Below are 12,262 nucleotides of genomic sequence, written 5' to 3' on the forward strand. Positions count from 1 at the left end.
CAGCCTGCACGCCATTGGGGCCCTGGCTCCCAGTCCGCCAGCCAATCATCGACGCAGCTGCGACAGCCACAACCTCTCTTTGGGCAACCAACATGCCAGCCCTCATCACACCAGATGCTGCTCCCCAACAGGAATCACAGTACCATCTTCGGACTCATCCGCCTGGTTGAGATGATGGCTGGAACGAACTGCAAAGAATTCGCAGAAATTCTAAACATCCTATACACTGCCAATGGTCTACCAACATTTAATGTTCCTGAAGAACTCTTCACAACTACAGCCTCAGCATCCGCCAGTGCTACGACTTCAGCTACATATACTTCTGCCCCTGACATGACCATCTTTCCAGTTGCACTGGCAGATATCATGTCTGCTGACGCCCACCCTCTGCAACCTGCTACAGCTCCTGCTACAGATCCTGCAACATGCGATGCCAACATGCACACTGCTACTCCAGACCAACCATCTACTACTCCAGCTCTACCTGCGACTACACCCGCTTCACAGCAACCTACACCTAATGCTTCTGCAGACCTCCACCTGTCTTCTGATGACGACTCTACTGCCTGTGTTGACACTGAAGCTCACTCACCACCCTTGGACTCGGAGGAGGATATTGATTCTTCAGCAGTAGCTGCATTGTGTCAACAACGTGACAACACTACATTTGGGTCTTCTGAATTCAGACAGCTTTCCAGCCGTATATATAACACGAGGTATAACGAATACGTGCAGAACCATCCAGGAGTTAATGTGAAGTGAACTGTCGACAATGTCATAATCTTCAATGGATGCGATGAATCCACACTGGCTCCCGAACTCTTACCCAATGACTACGCTGAGTACGTGAAACTTCAAATGACTACACGAAGCATGACAAAATAAAAGCATGACTTGGAGGTAAGAAGAAGAAAGAAGAAAGTAGAAAGAAGACACCATCAGAAGACAGACTGTCATCATCTTGAATGAAGAAGAACTACTCACTGCCGCCCTTCCTGTCCCGAGTCAAAGCCTAGCCAGTTGTGGGGTTGTTTCAGCATCGACTTAAGACACGCAGCTGGGTCAAGCCCTGGCACTTTTCTCTACAACTTCAGCGTTTCCTCTCACCGACTTCTCTTCAGCTGTCCCCACTTGAAGGCTCGCCCTATGGGCATCTTCTCCTGTATATTATTGTATTGTATATTGCGTAAAAATTATTATTGTATTCCAACGTCGACACGAGCATCATCATCGTCATGCCACCCAAGGCATCTGGAAAGGCTGCCAAGAAGGCCGGGAAGGCCCAGAAGGCCAATGCCAAGGGCGATAAGAAAAAGAAGCGCAGGAGGAAGGAGAGCTACAGCATCTATTTACAAAGTGCTGAAGCAGGTCCACCCTGACACCAGTATCTCTTTCAAAGCCATGTCGATCATGAACTCGTTCGTGAACGATATCTTTTAGCGCATCCCCGCCGAGGCTTCTCGCCTGGCCCACTACAACAAGCATTCCACCATTACCAGTCGGGAGATCCAGACAGCTGTAAGGCTCCTGTTGCCCGGAGAACTCGCCAAGCACGCCGTCTCTGAGGGCACTAAGGCTGTCACCAAGTACACCTCCTCCAAGTAAACGGCTGACTGCCGGTGATTGCTTGGCCGCAAACCAACAAAACTCGGCTCCATTGGAGCCACACTTTAATTTCTAAAGATATTGCGAGTGTTAGACACCATTACTATTATAACAAAAACCTCTGTCACTGAAAGCAAATAGCTAATAAAATTGGAATATATATATGAAACTGTCTGTGTCTTCCTGTCTGTCTGTCTGTCTGTCTGTCTGTCTGTCTGTCTGTCTGTCTGTCTGTCTGTCTGTCTGTCTGTCTGTCTGTCTGTCTGTCTGTCTGTCTGTCTGTCCGTCTGTCTGTCTGTCTGTCTGTCTGTCTGTCTGTCTGTCTGTCTGTCTGTCTGTCTGTCTGTCTGTCTGTCTGTCTGTCTGTCTGTCTGTCTGTCTCTCTCCTCTCTCTCTCTCTCTCTCTCTCTCTCTCTCTCTCTCTCTCTCCCTCTCCCTCTCTCTCCCTCTCTCCCTCTCTCTCTCTCCTCTCTCTCCTCTCTCTCTCTCTCTCTCTCCTCTCTCTCCTCTCTCTCCTCTCTCTCCTCTCTCTCCTCTCTCTCCTCTCTCTCCTCTCTCTCCTCTCTCTCCTCTCTCTCCTCTCTCTCTCTCTCTCTCTCTCTCTCTCTCTCTCTCTCTCTCTCTCTCTCTCTCTCTCTCTCTCTCTCTCTCTCTCTCTCTCTCTCTCTCTCTCTCTCTCTCTCTCTCTCTCTCTCTCTCTGTTAACCTGTACACAGTACAGATTAAGAGAGAGACTACCTGTACACAGTACTCGTATTGTGTACAGGTAGTCAACTAGTACTCGTATTGTGTACAGGTAGTCAACTAGTACTCGTACTGTGTACAGGTAGTTAACTAGTACTCGTACTGTGTACAGGTAGGCAACTAGTACTCGTACTGTGTACAGGTAGTTAACTAGTACTCGTACTGTGTACAGGTAGGCAACTAGTACTCGTACTGTGTACAGGTAGTCAACTAGTACTCGTACTGTGTACAGGTAGTCAACTAGTACTCGTACTGTGTACAGGTAGTCAACTAGTACTCGTACTGTGTACAGGTAGTCAACTAGTACTCGTACTGTGTACAGGTAGTCAACTAGTACTCGTACTCTGTACAGGTAGTCAACTAGTACTCGTACTCTGTACAGGTAGTCAACGAGTGCTATTCACTGAAGGAAGGTGTTTAAGCCACATCCTCTGATATCTTCAACGACAGAGTCGTCAGACAAGTGTGATACCAGAATAGTTAAGCTATAACTCAGCAGGTACACCATGACTCGTACGCGGGGCATAAGGAGATAGACCTGTAGTCAATGATAGGTAAGCAGTGCTATCACCACCCCTACCCCCACCTGCAGGCGGACTATTTAGGTGGCAAGTGGGCAGGGAGTGCTATCACCACCCCTACCCCCACCCGCAGGCGGACTATTTAGGTGGCAAGTGGGCAGGGAGTGAAAGCACCACCCCTACCCCCACCCGCAGGCGGACTATTTAGATGGCAAGTGGGCAGGGAGTGCTATCACCACCCCTACCCCCACCCGCAGGCGGACTATTTAGGTGGCAAGTGAGCAGGGAGTGCTATCACCACCCCTACCCCCACCCGCGGCCGGATTATTTAGGCGGTGTGTGGGCCAGGCAGCACTCAGTACCCTTGGGCCCAGAGTGCTTTACACACACGCTTCAATTCACTCCATACAAGTCAGTATTTACACTTAAAATTATTTTTGAGACATTCAAGAAAATCTGTTCTTGTAACATTAACATGATAATATATGTAAATCATTGCATGAAATATACCCAGTGTGCTGAATGCACCCAGTGTGAAGAATGCACCCAGTGTGCTGAATGCACCCAGTGTGAAGAATGCACCCAGTGTGAAGAATGCACCCAGTGTGATGAATGTGCCCAGTGTGATGAATGTGCCCAGTGAAGAATGTGTCCAGTGTGTTGAATGTACCCAGTGTGCTGAATGTGCCCAATGTGCTGAATGTACCCAGTGTGCTGAATGTGTCCAGTGTGCTTAATGCACCAAGTGTGATGAATGCACCCAGTTTGCTGAAGGCAACCTTTGTGATGACTGCACCTAGTGTGACGAATACACCCAGCGTGATGAATGTACCGAGTTTGCTGAATGCACCGAGTGTGATGCATGCACCCTGTGTGATATATACACCTTGCATGATAAATATACCGTGTGATGAATGCACAGAGTTTGTTGAATGCCCCTTGTGTGACGAATGCCCCTAGTGTGACGAATGCCCCTAGTGTGATGAATGCAATGTGTGATGAATGAATCCAGTGTGCTGAATGTAGCCAGTGTGCCAAATGCACCCAGTGTGATAAATACATGCAATGTGCTTAATGCACCCATTGTGCTGAATGCACCTAGTGTGCTGAATGCACCCAGTATGCTGAATGTACCCAGTGTGATGAATACACCCAGTGTGCTGAAAAGACCTATTTTGCTGAATGAAACTAGTGTGATGAGTGCACTTAGTGTGCTAAATGCACCCAGTGAGATAAATACACGCAATGTGCTGAATGCGCCCAATGTGCTGAATGCGCCCAATGTGCTGAATGCCCCCAATGTGCTGAATGCACCCTTTGTTAGGAAGGGTGTGATGTGAGGAAATGTGAGGAATGTAACTAGTGTGATGAATGCTTCCATTGTGATAAATGTATCCAGTCTGCTAAATGCACCATGTGTGATGAATGTACCAAGTGTGCTGCATGCAACTGGAGTGTTGAATGCACATAGTGTGATGAATTCACCCAGTTCGTTTAATGCACCCAGTGTGCTGAATGCCTTCAGTGTGCTGAAGGAACCCAGTGTGCTGAATGCACCCAGTGTGCTGAATGCCTTCAGTGTGCTGAATGAACCCAGTGTGCTGAATGCACCCAGTGTGCTGAATGAACCCTGTGTGCTGAGTATACCCTGAGTGCTGAATGGACCCAATTCCTTAATGCGCCAAGTATGCTGAATGCCCCCATTGTGCATAAAACAGCCAGTGTGCTGAATGTGTTCAGTGTGCTTAATGCACCCAGTGTGCTGAACGCACCCAGTGTGCTGAATGTACCCTGTGTGCTGAATGCACCCAGTGTGCTGAATGCACCCAGTGTGCTGAATGCACCTAGTGTGCTGAATGCACCCAGTGTGCTGAATGCACCCAGTGTGCTGAATGCACCCAGTGTGCTGAATGCACCCAGTGTGCTGAATGCACCCAGTGTGCTGAATGCACCCAGTGTGCTGAATGCACCTAGTGTGCTGAATGCACCCAGTGTGCTGAATGCACCCAGTGTGCTGAATGCACCTAGTGTGCTGAATGCACCCAGTGTGCTGAATGTACCCTGTGTGCTGAATGCACCCAGTGTGCTGAATGCACCCAGTGTGCTGAATGCACCCAGTGTGCTGAATGTACCCTGTGTGCTGAATGCACCCAGTGTGCTGAATGCACCCAGTGTGCTGAATGCACCCCAGTGTGCCTAATGCACCTAATGTGCTGAATATTCCCAAACCTGTGTTTCAGACATGTCTCGGCAGATTCCTATGATGTATAGGGACCCGTTCTTCAGAGACTTCTGGAACGACCGGGACGTCTTCGGGGACCGGAGCAGAGAAGCCGTCTTCGAACGCCCCTCCAAGATCTTCGACCAGGTACACTATCACTATTTTGAGTAAGCTCGAAGAACTGAAAAACTATGAACCCCCTACGTCATCCTTACTTTATATAATACTTAATTCAGTCTAACCTAACCCAATCTACCAATATATATATATATATATATATATATATATATATATATATATATATATATATATATATATATATATATATATATATATATATATATATATATATATATATGTCGTACCTATTAGCCAGAACGCACTTCTCAGCCTACTATGCGAGGCTTGATTTGCCTAATAAGCCAAGTTTTCATGAATTAATGTTTTTTCGACTACCTAACCAACCTAACCTAACCTAACCTAACTTTTTCGGCTACCTAACCTAACCTAACCTATAAAGATAGGTTGGGTTAGGTTAGGTAGGGTTGGTTAGGTTCGGTCATATATCTACGTTAATTTTAACTCCAATAAAAAAAAACTGACCTAATACATAATGAAATGGTTAGCTTTATCATTTCATAAGAAAAAAATTAGAGAAAATATATTAATTCAGGAAAACTTGGCTTATTAGGCAAATCGGGCCTTGCATAGTAGGCTGAGAAGTGCGTTCTGGCTACTAGGTATGACATATATATATATATATATATATATATATATATATATATATATATATATTTATATATATATATATATATATATATATATATAAATATATATATATATATATATATATATATATATATATATATATATATATATATATATATATATATATATATATATATATATATATATATATACACGTCACTGACATCACAATATTCAGATGGTCTACATTATCTAGAGTCTACTGATATTTCCTCCTTAACACTGACCACCAACCTAGACTTGGTAAGTTCACCGTATGCCGACCAGCTCACAAGAAATCATTTAATTTAGACCAGGAAATGCATCCCAGACTAGAAGACGAGATTTAATCAATCAAGAGAATTTTGAACACACAAGTTAGAGAGTTATGCGAGACTGTAGGTTGGAAGGTGTCAGTACGGGTGAGGTTATCTCCTCACGCGAACACCTTCTCCCTCAGAGTTTATGTCTTGTGAAAACTGATCAAGATAGATTTTGTAGGGAGCATAAAAGAGTACTGAAGAGCATAAGATAGTATAGGAAAGTATAAGATAGTAAAGGTAAGCATAAGATAATATTGGAGAGCATAAGATAGTATAGGAAAGTATAAGATAGTAAAGGTGAGCATAAAAGAGTATTGAAGAGCATAAGATAGTATAGGAAAGTATAAGATAGTAAAGGTGAGCATAAGATAATATTGGAGAGCATAAGATAGTATAGGAAAGTATAAGATAGTAAGGTGAGCATAAGATAATATTGGAGAGCATAAGATAGTATAGGAGAGCTTAAGACAATATAGGAGAGTATAAGATAGTATAGGAGAGAATAAGATAATATAGGTGAGCATAAGATAGTATAGGATAGCATAAGATAGTATAAAGACCTATAGGGGAGCATTATTTCTTGAGGAAGATGAACATTGAGCATAATTCTTTCTCAATCATAAAGAAGAAGTGGGTAGTATAAAAGAGTATAAGCGAGCATAAGGTGATATAAGAGGGAATAAGGTACTATAATGCAGAATAAGGTAGACAAGAGGGGAAAAGGTAGTATAAGGGGAGCATAAGGTGGTATAAGGGTGCATAAGGTAGTATAAGGGAGCATAAGGTAGTATAAGTGGGCATAAGGTAGTATAAGGGAGCATAAGGTAGTATAAGGGAGCATAAGAACGTATAAGGGAGCATAAGGCAGTATACTGAACATAAGGTAATATAAGAGAGCATAAGAACGTATAAGGGAGTATAAGGTAATATAAGAGAGCATAAGAACGTATAAGGAAGTATAAGGTAGTATACTGAACATAAGGTACATAAGGATGAATGAATGAACATAAGGTAAATGAACATAAGGTAACATAAGGGAGCATAAGAACGTATAAGGGAGTATAAGGTAATATAAGGGAGCATAAGAACGTATAAGGGAACATAAGGCAGTATAAGAGAACATAAGGACGTATAAGGGAGTATAAGGCAGTATAAGAGAACATAAGGACGTATAAGGGAGTATAAGGCAGTATAAGAGAACATAAGGACGTATAAGGGAGTATAAGGCAGTATAAAAGAACATAAGGACGTATAAGGGAGTATAAGGCAGTATAAGAGAACATAAGGACGTATAAGGGAGTATAAGGCAGTATAAGAGAACATAAGGACGAATAAGGGAGTATAAGGCAGTATAAGAGAACATAAGGACGTATAAGGGAGTATAAGGCAGTATAAGAGAACATAAGGACGTATAAGGGAGTATAAGGCAGTATAAGAGAACATAAGGACGTATAAGGGAGTATAAGGCAGTATAAGAGAACATAAGGACGTATAAGGGAGTATAAGGCAGTATAAGAGAACATAAGGACGTATAAGGGAGTATAAGGCAGTATAAGAGAACATAAGGACGTATAAGGGAGTATAAGGCAGTATAAGAGAACATAAGGACGTATAAGGGAGTATAAGGCAGTATAAGAGAACATAAGGACGTATAAGGGAGTATAAGGCAGTATAAGAGAACATAAGGACGTATAAGGGAACATAAGGCAGTATAAGAGAACATAAGGCAGTATAATAGAACATAAGGACGTATAAGGGAGTATAAGGCAGTATAAGAGAAAATAAGGACGTATAAGGCAGTATAAGAGAACATAAGGACGTATAAGGGAACATAAGGCAGTATAAGAGAACATAAGGCAGTATAAGAGAACATAAGGACGTATAAAGGAGTATAAGAGAACATAAGGACGTATAAGGGAGTATAAGGCAGTATACGAGAACATAAGGACGTATAAGGGAACATACTGGCAGCTGTCATGAAGGGCGAGACAGGTGGTGAAGGCTCCGTACAGTCATGGCCAAATGTGGCTCAGCTGAACCACAAAAACCTGGAGATAATTTTAACTAGACCGAGGGAGAGAGAGCTATACCTGCATCCTAGTTGGCAACCTCTGGCAACTAGTTGCTGCTAGTTGTTGATAGTGGCTATTAATAGCTGCTATTGGCTACGAGTGGCTATTAGTAGCTGCTATTGGCGCTACGAGTGGCTATTAGTAGCTGCTATTAGCTACTGGTTGCTATTAGTAGCTGCTATTGGCTACGAGTGGCTATTAGTAGCTGCTATTGGCTACGAGTAGCTATTAGTAGCTGCTATTAGCTACTGGTTGCTATTAGTAGTTGCTATTGGCTACTGGTTGCTATTAGTAGCTGCTATTAGCTACTGGTTGCTATTAGTAGCTGCTATTGGCTACGAGTGGCTATTAGTAGCTGCTATTGGCTACGAGTGGCTATTAGTAGCTGCTATTAGCTACTGGTTGCTATTAGTAGCTGCTATTGGCTACGAGTTGCTATTATTAGCTGCTATTGGCTACTGGTTGCTATTAGTAGCTGCTATTGGCACCGAGTGGCTATTAGTAGCTGCTATTGGCACCGAGTGGCTATTAGTAGCTGCTATTGGCTACTAGTAGCAGCTTTGTGAACATTCTATAACAGTTACCAGTCTAGGTTGAGCGTGAAATATATACATACCTACACACACACACACACACACACACACACACACACACACACACACACACACACTTGCACCTGGACAAGCTGCAGGAATGGTCGAACAAATGGTTGTTAGAGTTTAACCCAACCAAATGTAATGTAATGAAGATAGGGGTAGGAAACAGGAGACCAGATACAAGGTATCATTTGGGAGATGAAATAATTCAAGAATCAGAGAGAGAGAAAGACCTGCGGGTTGATATCACGCCAGACCTGTCCCCTAAAGCTCATATCAAGAGGATAACACCAGCGGCATATGCCAGGTTGGCTAACATAAGAACGGCCTTTAGAAACTTGTGTAAAGAATCTTTCAGAACATTATATACCACATATGTCAGACCAATCCTGGAGTAGGCCGCTCCATCATGGAGTCCATATCTAGTCAAGCATAAGACTAAACTGGAAAAGGTTCAAAGGTTTGCCACCAGACTAGTACCTGAGCTGAGAGGTATGAGCTACGAGGAGAGACTACGGGAATTAATCCTCACTTCGTTGGAAGACAGAAGAGTTAGGGGGACATGATCACCACATTGAAGATTCTCAAGGGAATCGACAGGGTAGAAAAAGACAGGCTATTTAACACAAGGGGCACACGCACTAGGGGACACAGGTGGAAAGTGAATGCCCAAATGAGCCATAGAGACGTTAGAAAGAATTTTTTCAGTGTCAGAGTAGTAGACAAATGGAATGCATTAGGAAGTGACGTGGTGGAGGCTGACTCCATACACAGCTTCAAGTGTAGATATTATAGAGCCCAGTAGGCTCAGGAACCTTTCATTAGTTGATTGACGGTTGAGAGGCGGGACCAAAGAGCCAGAGCTCAACCTCCGCAAGCACAGTTAGGTAAGTGCAATTAGGTAAGTACACACATACACACACACACACAGGGACGGCGGTCAGGGAGCAAGTGTAGGACAGCGGTCCGCGAATTACTTCAATATTCTCGGGATATACCAGTGAGCCCAAAACATAGTTTTTGGTCGTATGAAGGGTACAGCAACGCAGTGATAACGCAACATAGTGAATTCTTATAACGTTTGATAAGAAAAAAATTTAAAAAAGAACGAGATTGTGGCAAGACGGTGGCACCAGAGGCCTGAGAATGGAAGAGCTTGGACCACCACGTGGGAGGACCTCTGGCGGGGACGTCAACAATTAAGGCGGACATCACTTCATAAATCACCTAATTGTGCTGTGGGATGCTTACTTGGAGGTGAGTGCCTCTCAAAGTCAGTCATACAAGGTGTACAGTGTTTTTTATATAGTAATTAGCTTTGAACATAAGTTAATTAAAATACGAAAAAGTAGCTCAAGAGCCTCAGCTTGGTACTAGTTTCTCACACCTGTGTGTTACATTACACCACCACTGACTGGACCTACCCCCCCTCCTCCTCACCATAATACGCCAGTGTAAACACACACACACACACACACACGCACGCACAAACCAGCCTACCGCCAACCTCACCCCTCACCCCAGGGACTTGACCTTCCATCCCTCACCCCCCTGATTGTCCTCCTTCCTCTTCCCCTCCCCCCCCCCCCGTTCTGCCTATTTCCCTTTCTTCCTCAATCTTCCTCACTCCCTTTCACTCCCCTTCACTCCCCCCTCTCCCTTTTACTCCCTCTCTCCCTCTCCCTCCATCCATCCACCAGTTAACCCAACCCCCCCACCGTGCCACCCCCCACAATAAACACAAACACACACACACACACACACACACTCTCGCACACACACACACACACGCACAAACACACACACACACACACACACACACACACACACACACACACACACACACACACACACACACACACACACACACACACACACACACACACACAAGGGACCGGGACAAGAATGAGAGGAGGGGATGAACCAGCCTTGCTTGATCTGATATTTACCCTAAATGAGTCGGATATAAGGGAAGTTAAGTTGGAAGCCCCCTTGGGAATGAGTGATCACAGTGTATTGAGCTTTGAGTACCTGGTTGAGCTGGGAATTATCACCCCCAAAAAAGAACTGGGAACCAAAGGGCTGGCGTACCGAAAGGGAAACTATGAGGAAATGAATAAATTCCTATGGGATATACATTGGGACACAGAACTCGGAACCAAGTCCGTACAAGACATGATGGACTATGTCACCCAAAAATGTCAGGAGGCTGTAAGCAGGTTTGTCCCAGCCCGACAGGAAAAAACAGAGAAGCAAAGGAAGAATCCGTGGTATAATAAGGAATGTATGAAAGCAAAGGAGCAAAACAAAAGGGCATGGAGGAACTTCCGTAATAACAGAACACCAGAAAGTAGAGAGAGATACCAGAGAACCAGGAACGAGTATGTCAGTGTGAGAAGAGCAGCTGAGAAAAGGTATGAAAATGATATAGCTAATAAAGCCAAGACCGAACCCACATCAGGAGGAAGACAACAGTGAAGGAACAGGTGATGAAACTTAGGGTGGGCGAGCAAAGGTACACAGAGAACGACAAAGAGGTGTGTGAAGAACTCAACAAAAGGTTCCAGGAGGTCTTTACAATAGAACAGGGAGATGTCACGGCGCTAAAAGAGGTGGCAGCAAACCAGGTGACCTTGGATAGGTTCGAAATTACAAGAGATGAGGTCAAGAAGCACCTATTGGAGCTGGATGTGAGAAAAGCTGTTGGGCCGGGCGGAATCTCGCCATGGGTATTGAAAGAGTGTTCAGGAGCACTTTGCTTGCCACTCTCCATAGTGTAAAGTAGGTCACTGGAAACGGGGGACCTACCAGAAATATGGAAGACTGCTAATGTAGTACCAATATACAAAAAGGGTGACAGACAAGAGGCACTGAACTACAGGCCAGTGTCCTTAACTTGTATACCATGCAAGGTGATGGAGAAGATTGTGAGAAAAAACCTAGTAACACATCTGGAGAGAAGAGACTTCGTGACAACACATCAACATGGGTTCAGGGAGGGTATATCTTGCCTTACAGGCTTGATAGAATTCTACGACCAGGTGACAAAGATTAAGCAAGAAAGAGAAGGATGGGCGGACTGCATTTTTTGGACTGTCGGAAAACCTTTGACACAGTACCTAATAAAAGGTTGATGCATAAGCTGGAGAAACAGGCAGGAGTAACTGGTAGGGCGCTCCAGTGGATAAGGGAGTACCTAAGCAATAGGAAGCAGAGAGTTACAGTGAGGGGTGAGACCTCAGAATGGCGTTAAGTCACTAGTGGAGTCCCACAGGGCGCTGTACTTGGACCTATCCTGTTTTTGATATACGTAAATAATCTCCCAGAGGGTATAGACTCATTCCTCTCAATGTTTGCTGACGACGCCAAAATTATGAGAAGGATTTAGACAGAGGAGGACAGCTTGAGGCTTCAAGAAGACCTGGACAAGCTG

The 12,262-nt window shown here is 44.3% G+C and overlaps 2 protein-coding genes and 1 pseudogene across 2 annotated transcripts in view; all 3 read left to right on the forward strand.

Moving 5' to 3' along the window:
* Positions 1–1,235: 1,235 nt before the first annotated feature.
* On the forward strand, positions 1,236–1,609 carry LOC123764581 (histone H2B-like; annotated as a pseudogene).
* A 1,562-nt stretch (positions 1,610–3,171) lies between these two features.
* LOC123764583 (alpha-crystallin A chain) overlaps positions 3,172–12,262 on the forward strand; it is a 44,040-nt gene continuing 34,949 nt past the window's right edge. Inside the window, exons 1-2 of the mRNA XM_069314537.1 lie at positions 3,172–3,281; positions 5,111–5,238. Of these exons, the coding sequence (XP_069170638.1) occupies positions 5,113–5,238 (126 nt within the window). The 5' untranslated portion in view covers positions 3,172–3,281; positions 5,111–5,112. The remainder of the gene's footprint in view (positions 3,282–5,110; positions 5,239–12,262) is intronic.
* On the forward strand, positions 4,558–5,070 carry LOC138357655 (uncharacterized). The gene has a single exon (XM_069314661.1). It carries the CDS (start codon positions 4,558–4,560, stop codon positions 5,068–5,070), a length of 513 nt encoding a protein of 170 aa, XP_069170762.1.

Source organism: Procambarus clarkii, chromosome 79, assembly GCF_040958095.1.
Source record: "Procambarus clarkii isolate CNS0578487 chromosome 79, FALCON_Pclarkii_2.0, whole genome shotgun sequence".
Taxonomy (NCBI): domain Eukaryota; kingdom Metazoa; phylum Arthropoda; class Malacostraca; order Decapoda; family Cambaridae; genus Procambarus; species Procambarus clarkii.